The sequence below is a fragment of the Mya arenaria genome, chromosome 3 (genome assembly GCF_026914265.1).
Source record: "Mya arenaria isolate MELC-2E11 chromosome 3, ASM2691426v1".
Lineage (NCBI taxonomy): Eukaryota > Metazoa > Mollusca > Bivalvia > Myida > Myidae > Mya > Mya arenaria.
Genome location: NC_069124.1, coordinates 75,853,379 through 75,870,493, shown reverse-complemented (window position 1 = coordinate 75,870,493; position 17,115 = coordinate 75,853,379). Strand labels below are relative to the sequence as shown.

General features: G+C 35.6%; 1 protein-coding gene across 19 annotated transcripts in view; it reads left to right on the top strand.

The window, feature by feature from the left end:
• The window catches only part of LOC128228947 (protein diaphanous homolog 2-like), a 50,244-nt gene that overhangs the window by 26,730 nt on the left and 6,399 nt on the right, over window positions 1-17,115 (top strand). For 10 of the 19 annotated variants that reach the window (XM_052940510.1, XM_052940511.1, XM_052940527.1 and 7 more), the window contains 12 exons: window positions 2,579-2,965; window positions 3,117-3,228; window positions 4,108-4,203; window positions 4,527-4,723; window positions 5,370-5,456; window positions 6,365-6,517; window positions 6,763-6,892; window positions 8,479-8,603; window positions 9,617-9,781; window positions 11,442-11,577; window positions 13,062-13,178; window positions 13,680-13,703. In XM_052940510.1, the coding sequence (XP_052796470.1) occupies window positions 2,579-2,965; window positions 3,117-3,228; window positions 4,108-4,203; window positions 4,527-4,723; window positions 5,370-5,456; window positions 6,365-6,517; window positions 6,763-6,892; window positions 8,479-8,603; window positions 9,617-9,781; window positions 11,442-11,577; window positions 13,062-13,178; window positions 13,680-13,703 (1,729 nt within the window). Of the gene's footprint in view, window positions 1-2,578; window positions 2,966-3,116; window positions 3,229-4,107; window positions 4,204-4,526; window positions 4,724-5,369; window positions 5,457-6,364; window positions 6,518-6,762; window positions 6,893-8,478; window positions 8,604-9,616; window positions 9,782-11,441; window positions 11,578-13,061; window positions 13,179-13,679; window positions 13,704-14,991; window positions 15,011-15,315; window positions 15,393-17,115 lie in introns of all 19 variants that reach the window. The other 9 variants (XM_052940528.1, XM_052940517.1, XM_052940513.1 and 6 more) reach the window with 7 other exon arrangements.

Here is a 17,115-nt window from a genome sequence, read left to right as displayed (position 1 = left end):
CTATACTTTCTACTCTATAAAAAGAATACATTAGTTAAGAAATTACTGTGCCATAGATCATACACCGGGCCTTAGATCATTCAACCTATAAGATAAGATGCTTATTACTAATATACTCATATACTTGTCTAGGTTGTTTGATGAGAATGATAACACATTAAGAATAAATGGGACAAGTGTTCCATTAGTTATCTACCTCAACAATTTACACTAGCTTTTCAACACAACAATATACACTAGTTTTTTAACACAACAATATACACTAGTTTTTCAACACAACAATATACACTAGTTTTACAACACAACAATATACACTAGTTTTACTACACAAACGAACAATATACACTAGTTTTACAACACAACAATATACACTAGTTTTACTACACAACACAACAATATACACTAGTTTTACAACACAACAGTATACACTAGTTTTTTCAACTAGTTTTTCAACACAACAGTATACACTAGTTTTTTCAACTAGTTTTTCAACACAACAGTATACACTAGTTTTTCAACAATATACACTAGTTTTTCAACACAACAATATACACTAGTTTTTCAACTCAACAATATACACTAGTTTAACTACACAACAATATACACTAGTTTTTCAACACAACAATATACACTAGTTTTTCAACACAACAATATACACTAGTTTTTCAACACAACAATATACACTAGTTTTTCAACACAACAATATACACTAGTTTTTCAACACAACAATATACACTAGTTTTTCAACACAACAATATACACTAGTTTTACTACACAACAGAACAATATACACTAGTTTTACAACACAACAATATACACTAGTTTTACTACACAACACAACAATATACACTAGTTTTACAACACAACAATATACACTAGTTTTACAACACAACAATATACACTAGTTTTTCAACACAACAATATACACTAGTTTTTCAACACAACAATATACACTAGTTTTACAACACAACAATATACACTAGTTTTTCAACACAACAATATACACTAGTTTTTCAACACAACAATATACACTAGTTTTATAACACAACAGAACAATATACACTAGTTTTACAACACAACAATAAACACTGTTTTACAACACAACAATATACACTAGTTTACCAACACAACAATATACAATATGTATTACAACACAACAATAGACACTAGTTTTATAACACAACGGAACAATTTTACACTTGTTATACAACTTAACAAAATACACTTGTTTTACAACACAGTAATATACACAAGTTTTACTATTCAACAATATACAGTAGTTTTACAATATAACACAACAATATACACTAGTTTCACAACACATCAGTATACACTAGTTTCACAACACATCAGTATACACTAGTTTTATAACACTCAACATATGCACTAGTTTAACAACACAGTAATAAACAGTTGTTTTACAATACAACATTATACACTACTTTTACAACTCAACACTACACTTAAATGTCCAGGGTAAAGCTTATATGATATTACGTCTGTTTGGCGCTAAGTCCTCGACATGTAGCTTTAGATATTAAGTTACATCTGTTTGGAGCTGAGTCCAAGAAATGTAGCTTTAGATATGTTTTACATCTGTTTGGCTGAAGTCCTGGACATGTAGCTTTAGATATTAAGTTACATCTGTTTGGAGCTGAGTCCAAGAAATGTAGCTTTAGATATTTTTTACATCTGTTTGGCGCTAAGTCCTGGACATGTAGCTTGATATATTAAGTTACATCTGTTTGGAGCTGAGTCCAAGAAATGTAGCTTTAGATATTTTTTACATCTGTTTGGCTGAAGTCCTGGACATGTAGCTTTAGATATTAAGTTACATCTGTTTGGAGCTGAGTCCAAGAAATGTAGCTTTAGATATTTTTTACATCTGTTTGGCTTAAGTACTGGACATGTAGCTTGAGATATTGATATAACTTCAGACTGCTTTAGAGTTTTAAACACTCAAAACATTTAACTACAAATCAAATCTGTTATACTATCAACTCATCCATTATTTTGCTCAGATACTGCATAGTTTTTGTGTGTGATGTGTATTTAGATTGGTTATTTTACAGTGTTCATGGTGTTGTGATTGGATGCAGTATGTTGATGTGGCCTATTATTATAATTTTCCTGTGGATAAAGTTTTCCAACAGTTGAATGCATTTATATATAAACTTGTACATATTGCACACAAATAGTGTGGACTTCTTCATTCTGCTGTATAACATCATTGAAATAAAACCTTGCATTTTGGTATACATAATTGCATAAAACGTAAATGATATTATAAGCATATGTAAAAAGTCTGTTTTCTCTTGCAGCCTAAAAACATTTTGTCTTCATGTGTAGTGAAATAATAATTATGATGGTCAAGTGAAGAAATGTTGTTTTTTTAAAAGTTGTTCTTAAAATCATTTTAATCTTTACTAACAAGAGCTGCTGTAAAGACAGACTTTTTATTTATAATGTAATGGTATGAACCCACATAAATTTTCACAGAATGTTGTGACTAACAAAACATTTTGCAGTGTGCTTTTATCATTTTAAGACCAAAATTATTCCCATTTCTCTTTTCCAGATTAAGGATGGTGTAGGCAGTCAAATCTCATCTGTGATATCTAAGGGCCCAGGGGGTGGACCCCCTGCCCCTCCCCCTCCTCCCCCACCCCCTGGTGGAGGGCCACCTCCTCCACCACCCCCACCCCCATTCCCTGGGGGTGCACCTGTCCCTCCCCCACCCCCTCCTCCACCAGGTGGGGGCATTCCTCCACCCCCTCCCTTCCCAGGTGGAGGTCCTCCTCCTCCTCCCCCACCACCTGGTGGGGGACCACCTGGGCCACCACCACCCCCAGGCATGGGGCCTCCATCCTTCATGTCCCCTGTGTCTAAAGCCTTGCCCTATGGGATGCAGCCCAAGAAGAAGTATGCGGTTAAACAGCCTATGAAGAGAGCCAACTGGAAAAAGGTAATAACTCTTGTAATATGCACTTTTTTAGACTAAGAGAAATGATTTGCTCACTAGTAAATGTTATGCAATAAATAAATGTCTGAATGTTTTGAAAAACTGCCATAAGCAAAGCTTGAATTTCTTGATGTAACTTGTACATCCCCTTCAGGTTGAGGCAAAACAGCTGGACAAAAACTCATTCTGGGTTCAGGCCAAAGAGGACAAGTTTGAGGATGAGGATATCTTTGCCGAGCTCAGGGACAACTTCTCTACCAAGGCTGGTATGATATAATGATGTGTTAAAATATCAGAAATCTGTGTTGTTTTTAAGCAAGGTAACCTTATGAATGTTTCCATTTCAGCCAAGGTTAATGTCGCCTCTGAGATGAATGTTTCCATTTCAGCCAAGGTTAATGTCACCTCTGAGATGAATGTTTCCATTTCAGCCAAGGTTAATGTCACCTCTGAGATGAATGTTACCATTTCAGCCAAGGTTAATGTCACCTCTGATATGGATGTTACCATTTTAGCCATGGTTATTGTGGCCTCTGAGATGGATGTTTCCATTTCAGCCATGGTTAATGTCACCTCTGAGATGAATGTTTCCATTTTAGCCAAGGTTAATGTCACCTCTGAGATGGATGTTTCCATTTCAGCCATGGTTAATGTGGCCTCTGAGATTAATGTTACCATTTCAGCCAAGTTTAATGTCCCCTCTGAGATGATTGTTTCCTTTTCAGCCATGGTTAATGTGCACTCTGAGATGAATGTTTCCATTTCAGCCATGGTTAATGTCACCTCTGAGATGAATGTTTCCATTTCAGCCATGGTTAATGTCACCTCTGAGATGAATGTTTCCATTTCAGCCATGGTTAATGTCACCTCTGAGATGAATGTTTCCATTTCAGCCATGGTTAATGTCACCTCTGAGGTGGATGTTACCATTTCAGCCAAGGTTAATGTTGCCTCTGATATGAATGTTTCCATTTCAGCCAAGGTCAATGTCACCTCTGAGATGAATGTTTCCATTTCAGCCAAGGTTAATGTCACCTCTGAGATGAATGTTTCCATTTCAGTCATTGTTAATGCTGCCTCTGAGATGAATGTTACCATTTCAGCCATGGTTAATGTAGCTTCTGAGATGAATGTTTCCATTTCAGCCAAGGTTAATGTTGCCTCTGAGATGAATCCAGACAAACCAGTTAAAAAGGGCAAGGAGCTTAAAGTACTAGATCCCAAGGCAGGACAAAATCTGTGTAAGTGGGTTTTGCATTGTATAGAAAAACAAGGATTTAAATTGGCCATTGTATGAGGGTGACTTATGTTAAGTTGGTAATTGTAGCATGTACATGAAAAAGTATGGACAAATGTTGCACTGATTTCTTTAGGTACTAATGGAAGAAAATTAGTAATTTATGTGTCAGGTGACAGCTGAATGGGACTTGGAGACTTCCCATATTGTTCAAATGTGTTGATGTTCTTATATGTTAAATCAATCTCCCGACAGTTGGTTGTATGCATATCAGGAAAAGGCTCTATAAAACAAATAAGTAATTTATTGGACAAAATTGTATTTCAGCTATCCTGTTGGGCTCAATCAAGGTTCCGTACAAAGAGCTTCATCGTCGTATCGTAGAGATGGATGAGGAGAATCTGACGCCAGAGATGGTGGAGCAGCTGCTGAAATACATGCCCGACCCCGAGTCCCTCAACCAGCTGGCCGGCCTCAAGGACCAGTACGACTCCCTCTCTGAGCCAGAACAATTCTGTGTTGTTGTAAGTTGTGGTCAAGGTTTATCCACACTTGCTCTATGTTGTGTTACTATAGTGTAGATATGAGGAGGCAATAAGACAATGTAGTGAAAGTACTTTTGATCATCTTTATTGATTTGTGTCAGTTGTTTGAACACTTTATCATGCATTCTTATATCAGTGATGTAAATGCTGTAAAATTGTAGATGGCAATTATCACCAGATGTACATTCTGACTATTCAGTAATGATTACCATGAGTGGTTCTTTAATACATGAAGTGGATCTGCAAGGTGTGTTTGGACCAGTCGAATACCATTGCCATTACTGTCTAGCTTTATATCTTCTTCATACAGTTCACATTTGCAATGATTTTAAATGACTAGGTGGAAGAGAATTCAATTGCAGTACAAATTTGAGCATGGTTTTCTAAGTACATAGTTTTATGACCAGGGCAGAAAAGGGAAATGGACTTAATGTTATGGAATATTCAGTATCAAAGTTTGGTGAAAACACTTAAATATCTGTAAAAACTTACTTGAAGTTTACTTCTTGTTAGGTCACATTTTACTGTTAAATTTTCAGCTGCTTATGTTATATGTACCTTAATAGTTGGTTTATCACTGTTTTTCATCGCTGCCAGATACCTGCATTTATCCATCTGTTTGCAGATATCATCCATAAAGAAGGTGGTTCAACGCCTGAGTGCGATGCTGTTCAAGATGAGGTTTGCAGAAAGTATAAGTGACATCAAACCAGTGAGTACAACATAGTTGTCTTCTTATAAATGTCAAGTTATCATGTTAAAGATCTAAAATAGCTTGACATCATGACATTTAGTGTAATAATACTAATGTAATTCTAATATAAAATGAATAGTTTTAGCCGTAGATTATCCTTTAGATTATGTATAGGACTACCGTAATGGTTTAGTATTAAGTATGCAGTCTTTCTATCACGCAGTTCATATAGAAATACATGTAAAAAAATAATAGTTTCATAGCCGTATCAAAATTCAGTGTGCTATCAAAGTACATATGCATTTAAATATTGGTAGGAAATTCGTGATTTTCAAAGTTTCAAAATTCAAACAGATGTACCAATTGTTTTGTTGTCGTATCATTGTGATTGTATGTTTTAGCTCAGTCTTTAGTTTTTGTTGTATCTTTCAATCAAACGTACACAGTAGTTAAATATCCATGAGAGCTTGGTCTAGTTTAACAACCAGTGATATCTGCCCTTGCTTGAATGGATATTGGCCCTTGGGATGCTACAGTTATTTTTGAGGGAGACAACTTTGTACAGATAGTTGTGTATTATTGTAGTAGGTTCTTTCCCTTGGCTCAATAGCTAATGAATTTTCATAAGGGAGTCAAATTTGTACAAAAGATGTACGTACTATTGTAGTTCTTTCCCTTTGTGAACTTTGAATGTGAGTTCAATTTACAACCTCCCAAAAAATCATGCTAGAAGAGCATATGGTTATGATAATATCCACTGAAATACCAAAAGAATAATAGCATATGTACCTCCAAAAAAATCATGCTAGAAGAGCATATGGTTATGATAATATCCACTGAAATACCAAAAGAATAATAGCATATGTTTGGTTATGTATGTACAACTAGCTCATTCACAATTGGTAAAAATTCCTCTACTTCCCCAGGACCTGGTAAACTCACGTGAGGCAATCGAGGAAATCAGATCTAGCTCCAAGTTCCAGCGCACATTGGAGCTAATCCTCCTCATTGGCAATTACCTCAACACAGGATCAAGAAACGAGCAGTCAATAGGATTTGATATCAACTTCCTCTCCAAGGTCTGTTTGACATATTAACTGTTTCCCTAGTTATCTTTAATAAGTGGTTAAAGAACAATATGATTTTACAAAGTCATGTATGTAAAAAAATCACTTTTTCCTCATGAATTTCTGCAGTTTGTTGGGGAATATTGGTGAATAGGCTTTTGTTGTATTTTATGAACTAAAAGTGTAGTAAAATGATACTGGCATGTATACCACATTTGCATTTCATATCATGTCACACTCATGCACACAATTTCCAGCTTGGGAATACGAAAGCCCAGGATGGCAAATCCACTCTGCTCCACTTTATCGCCAACATTGCTGAATCAAAACACCCTGACATTATCAACTTTCCCGAGGAACTGACACACCTTGACAAGGCTGCCAGAGGTAGGCTTTAGGAGATTGCTTGCATAGTCTGCCATTAATGTATGTTAGGTACCATTATGGTAAGAACATGTTTTACTCTGAAGGAATTTTTAATGCAAAGGCATTATTTTTACTATTTCCGTTCATAAATCTGTCATCCTTCTCTGTTATTTCCAGTATTTTCCTGATATTGTTTCAACCTTTAACAAAGATAATGCAGTTATGTAATCGTTGTAGCAACATGAGTCTCTCAGTAATGAATATGTTTGATGAACATGTATGACTGAATATCAAGCTTCAATGTTCTTTGAAATAATATGAAAATAATTCCTTACACTTTTCCAGGCAATAAATTCAGAACAGATATTGAATAACCAATAATGTTTACTGTACATTTGCTTTTATACACTCAATATTCCTCTCATTTTAGTTCATATTTCATTTCTGCAATATAAAGCCAAAAATACTGTTCTTAGCAATTCAATGAAAATGCCAAGCATTATTTATTAGACTTTTGAAATGAATATGATTTTTGGTCATCACTGATAATTGTGAAATCATAATTAGCCATACATGTGAACTCTCCCGGCGGTAGGTAAAATATACCGCTTTTGAGACCCTTCTAACACCATACCACTTTCCCGTCGAAATCTACCGATATTTTAAGCTTTTAAAAAACCTCAAACTTATATCAAATTGGCCTTAAATTTTCTTTTAAAAACTTCAAAATTCTATCAACCATGCTGAAATACCATATTAATCTGTCACTTTAAAGAACATGGTGCAATAAACAACTTATCAAATCTCTTCACGCTTCGGCTGAGATCATTGCTAGGTTACCAGTATGGTACAAAAGACCACTTATCAGCATTCTTTGTTAATTGGCATCCTACTAATCAGCATTTTAGTAAACATCAAAGACATTATAAAACTGTAAAACACTAAAGAAAACAACATTTCCAAGATGTTATTCATTATCTACAGTGTATAAAATTTTACGACATTTTTGCGAGAAAATTGACATACACAATTCTGCTGTCGTCTGCACTTACACTTACACCTGTTTTGGCAGTCTGATTTGATATTTTATCAGCTCTTCTGAATATGAACTTGTTTTTACAATATATCCGTCTGTTCCTCAATCAAAAACAGTAACATTATGACAAGTCTCTTAACCATGACGTATTTTATGCGTATTTTCCAAAAATCTAAAAATAGTAACAAATATGAAGTTTTTGTTTACATTGTTTACATCATTGTTTTTGACTTAAGATTAAAGGAATTAGAAATTCTACCACTTTTGAACCCAAACTACCGCTTTTGAGACCTAAACCTACCTCCCTGTCATTGCCAAAGGTTCACATGTCTGTAATTAGCTCATGTAGCAACTCTGCTTTGTAAAAGTTGCAATCTAGTCAAGGCCAATTTTCTTTGATCTATTCTTAAGTCAAAGTGCAGGGCAACATCTTAAGTAGCACAACAATTGCTAAATGTAAGAAACCATCATAATTCACCTTTTCCAGTAACTTTGAACCACAAGAAAGATTACAATTTTTGAGCTTTTCCACCATACGCCAATACATATTGACTTGCTCATCTCATTCCAGTGTCAGACGAACAGGTGAAGAAGAACATCAAGGGGATGGAGAAACAGTTCAAGCAGCTAGAGACTGACCTCAAGAGCATCAAGAAGTCAGTCGAGGACAAGGACCGGTTTGCAGACGTCATGAATATATCCTTGACTTTGTTAAGTTCAAGTCAAAATTATTTATTCATACTCGTACAGTTTACCTTTAATTCACAATATGTTTGCAAAAAGACATGGATGTTGAAGTAAATTGAGTGGTCAGAGAATTATGAAGGCAGTCATATCAATGGAAAAAATATTTAATCAAGGAATTTAAATGGATTAAGAGAAATTATTTGCTTGTCGGAATACCGTATCTGTTGTGTAAGTAGAAACTGAGTGATTCTGACAGGTAACAGAAGCATACTGTCTTAGACTGTCAGAGGAACTCCTTATTGCAGCTTCATTGAATTATTGAAATGAAAAGTCATATATCATAATATTTAATTAGACCAGGCAAAGCTTGGTTCATGAATTATCAAGTTCCTTTAACTTTATATTAGTTTACCTAATGGCCTTTGATATTAGTTCAAAAGACAAGAAAGGAAACGTGAGATTAAAATTCTGCTTAAAATAAACTTAGGGCTATTCCATTTTAACATATAATCCACGAGCAAGGCACTTAAAATATATCACCCCCCTACAGAAGCAAATTTACCCTTTCGGAGTCCAAATTAGCGGAAAAAGGCACCCACCCATATACTATTTAAATTGCCTTCCCCCTGTGGGTTATATGTTTTACTGGAATAGCCCTATTGTTTTTTAAACTATCTTTAATAGAGGTTTATTTTAAGCCGATTTTCAATTATTTCTTTTATGTGTGTTAATTAAAGGATTTTTCATGGATTAGGGAAATATCTTGCCTCTGACATACTGCTCTTTAAATTGTGTTTATTTGATATTTTTTCTGAGTATATTTATAAAGTGATCTTTATGCTTAATACTTCTCAATTAAGTCTTGAAATCAACATTTTGGTTTGAAGTTAGGATGAATAAAGCCTATTAAGTCGCTATTATCAAATTAAGTTTAGTTTGATAATAATGATTAAAAGTTTTTAAATAATTTGTCATTAAAGGAGTAAACAATTATATCAATGGTTTCCTTGACGGTTGTGCACCAGTTTCTAGGAGATGCATATGGGCAGTTTGAGGTATTACAGACGATGCACCAACAGCTGGAAACCATGTTCCAGGATATTGCAAAGTTCTATGCCTTCGACCCTAAGAAATACAGCATGGAGGAGTTCTTCCAGGACATCAAGACTTTCAAGGATGGCTTCACAGTCAGTTCTAGTTCATACATGCCATATTTTCTGGAGACCATTCAGGGGGATTTGTTCAAAAGTCTGAAAATTCAGGGGGATTTTGGTAGTATTCAGGGGGATTTTTTAGCAGATCTAATTCGGCAAAATTTCAAAGTATTTTAAGACGCAAGTACGAAAAAAAAACAAATTTCCATAATTTTGAAAGGCTCCCGAGGGGATTATGTCCAGAATTTAAGGGGATTTTGGACACATACCAGGGGATTTTCATCATCGCCATGTAGCATTACGGGCATGACACACATGCCATTTCACCTTGTTTACCCCTTTTTCCAGCACATCTATATTTTTATGAGACACAACCATATTGCATAATAAAATCACTCACTTGCAAAATAGAATACTTCACAGAAAAATATGTTTCAGAGACAATTTAATGGGCTTACCTTCCTCTAAAATTGGATACAAAATCTGCAGCCTATGATCATAAATGATGACTTTCAGACTAATAGAGAGAATGGGCCCAAATAGTCAGATTTGTTTGCTTCTGATAAAAAGCAAATGCATAATTTATTGTTTAAGTTCATAAACATATCTTCTTTTGGCATTCATCAAAAAATAAAAACATCACCACCATAATAAATAAAAGTCATTTCATCCGAATTGTCTACTTTCAGTTTCTCTTCTGGAAGTTCTGTTATTTTCCGATATTTGCGATGAAGGTCAAATTGTCATGTATGTAAACATATTAGTGAGGCATAACAAAGAACAGCATTGTCTATTAGTTATTTTAATCCTTTTCTTTACTGAATAATTTACTGTCACCTTTAAATTATTAATTCTTTTGATGACAATGACACATGTTATGAAGAACGCTTTAATTTGTTACATCCTCTCTGATTGGATAAAAATTATAGTTTTAACCAATGAAAATCGACCTTTTATCTGACCAGTCTAATTGACATTTCTTACGCAAATTCTGTCAGTTTCAATCAAAACAATGCATGAAATGTGCCCTGCTGATTTATTAAGTGTCACCCAATAGGTGTTGTTAAAACACACCATCAGTTGATAATCCAATTAAGCTTCAGGACAGAAAGGGCATTATAACTGTAAACAGGCATATATAATTAAACCCTGTGATAAATTTGCGTAATTTTAAACACTTTTTTTCCGGGGGATTTTCATCCCCCTCCGGGGGATGGGTCGAAATTCCGGGGGATTTTATCCCCCTCCGGGGGATATGGCATGTATGCTAGTTTCAGTCTATCAGAACTGTCTTGTCAATATAGACAAGAAGTCCTAAATAAGTTTGGTCTGGGAAATTAACGATGGCTTCTCAGTCAGTACATACTGTAGGTTATTAGAACTGTTTTGTAAATATAGAAAATAAGATTGTGATTTTGGTCCTGGAAACCAAAAATGGCATCTTGGTCAGAACATGATGTAGTTTATAAGAACTGCACTGTAAATAATCTTAGTGTATAAAAATAGAAAAATCCAGAGGAATCAGAGATGATTGAAACGTCGTCTTGTTTAATTACAGTTTCTTAAAATGACTGCAATTGTGTGATGTAAAACAGTTCAGCATGGTATCTTATTCATTATTATCATTCTCATTAAAGTACCATACCTTTACTATATTCTAGCCATTTTACTGATTTTCTTGTTTGCACTGCAGCATGCGGTGCAGGATAACCGTAAAATCCGTGAGACTCAGGAGAAGATACGGCGGGCCAAGGAAGCAAAGGAGAAGACCGAGAGGGAGAAACAGGCACGGCAGGCAAGACAGAGAGCCATTGTGGATATCACTACAGGTAAGGGACTGGCTTGTACAAGCCTAGACGGGGATCTGTTGTAGTTATCACCATAGAAAAGGGGCGGGGACTCGCTTCTACAGGCAACCAAGTCCAGATAAGGGGCTGTTGTGGTTATCACCTTAGGAAAGGAGCAGGGGACTGGCTTTTACAGGCAACCAAGTCTAGATAGGGGCTGTTGTGGTTATCACCTTAGGAAAGGAGCAGGGGACTGGCTTCTACAGGCAACCAAGTCTAGATAGGGGGCTGTTGTGGTTATCACCTTAGGAAATGAGCAGGGGACTGGCTTCTACAGGCAACCAAGTCTAGATAGGGGCTGTTGTGGTTATCACCTTAGGAGAGGAGCAGGGGACTGGCTTCTACAGGCAACCAAGTCTAGATAGGGGCTGTTGTGGTTATCACCTTAGGAAAGGAGCAGGGGACTGGCTTCTACAGGCAACCAAGCCTAAACCGGAGCTGTTGTGGTTATCACCTTAGGAAAGGAGCAGGGGACTGGCTTCTACAGGCAACCAAGCCTAGACAGGGGGCTGTTGTGGTTATCACCTTAGGAAAGAGGCAGGGGACTGGGTTCTACAGGCAACCAAGCCTAGACAGGGGGCTGTTGTGGTTATCACCTTAGGAAATGAGCAGGGGACTGGCTTCTACAGGAAACCAAGTCTAGATAGGGGGCTGTTGTGGTTATCACCTTAGGAAAGGGGCAGGGGACTGGCTTCTACAGGCAACCAAGCCTAGACAGGGGCTGTTGTGGTTATCACCTTAGGAAAGGAGCAGGGGACTGGCTTCTACAGGCAACCAAGTCTAGATAGGGGGCTGTTGTGGTTATCACCTTAGGAAAGGAGCAGGGGACTGGCTTCTACAGGAAACCAAGTCTAGATAGGGAGCTGTTGTGGTTATCACCTTAGGAAAGAGGCAGGGGACTGGGTTCTACAGGCAACCAAGCCTAGACAGGGGGCTGTTGTGGTTATCACCTTAGGAAAGGGGCAGGGGACTGGCTTCTACAGGCAACCAAGCCTAGACAGGGGCTGTCGTGGTTATCACCTTAGGAAAGGAGCAGGGGACTGGCTTCTACAGGCAACCAAGCCTAGACAGGGGGCTGTTTTGAATATCACCTTAGGAAAGGGGCAGGGGACTGACTTGTGGCATTGAATTGATGGAAGCATCGACCATGTTGCTTGAAAGAATTTGAATCAAGATCTCAATTCTTCATTGCTGTTTGGCATTGAACTAAATGATGTGAATTAAGTTCTTTTTCACATATGAAAAATCCAATATAGTTTTGTTAAAATAAAACATTGGAAATGTTTTAGTGAAAAATTATCAGGCATTGATATGTGCTTTGTGTTTGCAAGTTTTCAATGAAGTATACTGTTTTTCTTAATATGAAGTCAACTGGAATTGTACAAGTTATTGATGTTTATAATAACTATATATATACATGTGTATAATTATTATTTTCCCCTATTCTACAATCCATGTCTGTCTAGACGAGAACCAGGAGGGTGTGATGGACAACTTATTGGAGGCCCTCAAGACCGGGTCCGCTTTCAATGTGGGGCGTGAAAAACGGGATGGCAAACGACGGACACCACGTGCAGCTGGAGGTAATACATATATAAATACCTGTTGAACTGTTCATTCTAGTAGTGTTTAATGACAACTGTAGGATTTTTTCTCTTCCCTCAATATTAAACTAGTGTTCTTTGTTGAAAATGGATTTTCTAATTGCACATTTAAGTCATGTTCAGTTTATTTGCTCAAAATGAAGGTTGTCAAGTTAGTTAAAGTTATGTTTAATGATGTTTGTCTATACCTTTATTCTTCAAATAGCTTTATGAGTTTCTGAGAAAAAAATAGATTTGCTTTTCAACTTCATTTGAGCAAAACACAACTGAATCAGGCTTTGTATTCATTGATGATTGCACTCTTAATAGGTCAAGGTCAACATAGAATATTCTAATTGTGTGGAGAAATAACATTGTTGTACTACCTTTAATACTTGACTTAATTACTTAATGAAATGGCCATATTTATACACATAAAGAATTTTGTATATAAACTAGGATGTAAGATATTTGAGAATAACTGTAAACACTTGAACACAGGAGACTGGAAGCAATCCGCAGCAGGTATCTGCATACTTAACATGTTACAGCAAATGCAGTATAATGCATATACAATGTAAAAATCAGTATGCTTGTTACAGTTCAGCAAATAATAAAATGAAACGGCCATTGCTTGTATAGCAGCATTTACAGTATCATTGTTATGAAATCATACCCTTAATAATCTGTGAGACATAGATCATAGTTCTGCTTTTGACATGAAAATGAATGAGTCTTTTAAGGTTTTTTCAACAGATATAGTTCCATAAATAATATTATTATGATCGTTGACAAATGACAATAAATATCTTCATATAGTATGTTTTTGAAAATCTTAATTTTTGAGAGTACTTTAATTCCACTTCCTTCAAATTGTCTTAACTTTGGTATTTATATATTTATATTTTAATGTTATATACACTTTTATACAACTAAAACAAATACATTATATATATATCGGCTTTATATTCTAGCTCTTTATTCAAACACATAGTTTTGTAACCTTTGAATAATAGAATATCATCTTACTTTGATATTTTAGATACACATGCATAATCACTGAGACATTTTGTAACCTCATTGAATTAATGTTATTTCTGAAGTTTATGGCATTATAAGGAGGAGGCGTACAACACAAACATGTACTGACACAACATATCACTGGGCTACAGGGACAGACACAATGAGCAGCTTCATTCAGACACTGTGTTTAACATATTCAAATCTTCTATCATGTTATACTATTTAAGTGTATTTTACTAACAATCAACCAAGTTGACGACACATTTTCAGTGGTTCTAATGTACAATACTATTTAAGTGTATTTTACTAACAATCAACCAAGTTGACGACACATTTTCAGTGGTTCTAATGTACATTTTATGGTTACACACCACCAAATAAATACCCTGTAGATTCTATTGTCACATTCACATGACTTTTCACTGATCTCTGATCTCTAAGAGAATTATGCACAACAATACTAATATTGGCAGAAGGTTCCACTATATATTCAATACTGTGCCCAGATTCAGAAAAGGAGTAGAGCCTATGTGACATAAAAATGTAGACAAAGAAGATACAAGAATTTCAAATCACAAACCATTCAGCTTCAAAAACCTTCACAGATGGAAAGTAGCCCATGTCCTGATAACAAAATAAACTTGCTTTCATTCAGTTCCATGTGTTAGAAATAGGCAACACATGGAACACTGATTTTTAACTTTGGGTTAACGTTTATCTGCCATTCAGTACCTATTCATTGTGTTGCTGACATGAATTGATGTGATGTCCATGTTATGTTCTTCGTTAGGCCTTAATAGGGAGAGAAGGTAAGGATTTGGGATGCTCAATGGAAACCCTGGACAACTTGGTCTCGCAACTCTCCTTCAAAGCTTCATTAATTATCAGACTCAAGGGTCTTTTATTCTTGTATGAAAAATATTTCTTATTTTTTGCACAAACAGTAACATTGCTTCTCATATCTTATTTCATTTATACCTATCAAAATGCACTAATTATTTGGAACATGGTGGTTACTTTCAAGGAGCTCCTTGTTTAGTTCTGTGTAATCATCATAATCATTGTAATATATAATGTTATGCATATATTCATCCCTTAAATGTACCACGCACAGACCGTTTTACGAACACGTCTCGTTCCCGTGTATGGAAGAGAGGCCCAGGCAGTGAAAACACCCTGATAGATTCCCAGGTGACCATGGCAACGTGTAGCCCTGCCATCGATGTGAACTCATTATGCTTGTAGAATTGATTTGCTTTCTTTGTTATGGTGCATTTTGAAGCATTGGTCATGATGGAATCCTTTTGTATTATGTATGAAAATGATAGGTTTTAGTTTATTTGCTAGATGTCTGTTTTGAGGTGAAATATTGATATACATTTTATTTTCTGTTCTGGCAGACATCTGTTTTCTGGAAAGTGATTTCACAAGAAAGGTTGAGCCTGACATTGTCTTGTGGACATGAGTGTATATGCATGTGATGTTTCCTGGCGTTATTGTTTCTTGGCATGCTCAATTATTTTCAGGATAAATAATTAAGTACCAATGGTCTAGGAAATACTGAAAAACATGTTTATCTTTATTATGTTTGGAAAATGTAAAGGCCACTAAGATAGTCATGAAATAGACAAAAATGGTTTGAAATAAGGCCTTACATGACTGAAAAAACAATCATAACAAGATGTTAAAAAACCCCAATGTACATGTACTTAAATATTCTTATTTTAGCCTTCAAATACTGACCAAATATTCCAGAGACAAGATACTAAACAAATCGTAACCTTTTGCATGGCCTTAAGTTGCATGTTTTTATCTTCATTTTTGTTCTTATTATATCTCTTATTTATTTTCAATAAGCCATATCTATTTTGGATTGGCGCATTGTGACGTAACTAATGTTGTTCCACTCCCTTAATTATCGGGTCAAACAGACTGTGGATGCTTTCACTATAACATTAAAGTTAGATTTCACTGTTTCCCTGCTTGAAAGCAATTACAAATCATGTTTTGAGATGTAGAAAACATATTGTTTAATTTATGTGGACATTAATTAAATGTTAAAGATTGTTTGTATGTACAAAAGTAAAAGGTTTGATGTGATGCGACACAGGGTTTTTTGTGTAAGTACATACAGTAAGTATCAGTGTTCGACACTAATGGGGTCCCGGGATCCCGAGGACACCAATTTTTTGGGAGGGATACCTAAACTTCGAAGTCAGATATTCCGTCGGGAAACTTAAATTTCTGACCGATAAACGCAAAATATCAATAAATAAGTAGCATTTCATTAATTTATTACTTAAATTCAGGTCCCCCTAAATTTCTTGACAGTGCATGTCAAAATGATATTATAATTATTATTATCGGACACACCAAAGCGAAAGAAAAGGTGACTTTTTTACTATAGTTACGTCATGAATCTTTAAATAAACTGGTAATTTCACAGGGCGCATGAGGGCTAACGCTTCCATTTTGTTGTTTACATTTTCAACAAGGTCAGAGGTGACACAGATTTATTATCGGTAAAATACTTCTGTGGAATTGTTTGCTTATGTATCCGAACCGCCCCAAAAAGATGCCAACACTGGTGATACCTTTATGGTACGACCTTCGAGTATTTACAGTAACATTTACGGCACAAAAGACCGGCATCACACATTCAGCATTGTTTGTTAATTGGCATTCAACTTATCGGTATTCTTTGTTTATTTTATATTTTAATGCTATGATCAAATCATAATAGAAATAAAATTTGCTAAGTTTTCTTCATTATCTACAGTCAATTTATAAAATTTTACGACTTTTTGACGCGAAAATTAACATACACAATTTTTAATCGTCTGCTCTTCCAGTATGCACTACACCTATTGGGTAGTCTGATTGATTAATCAGCAACTCTACTAAATATTGACTT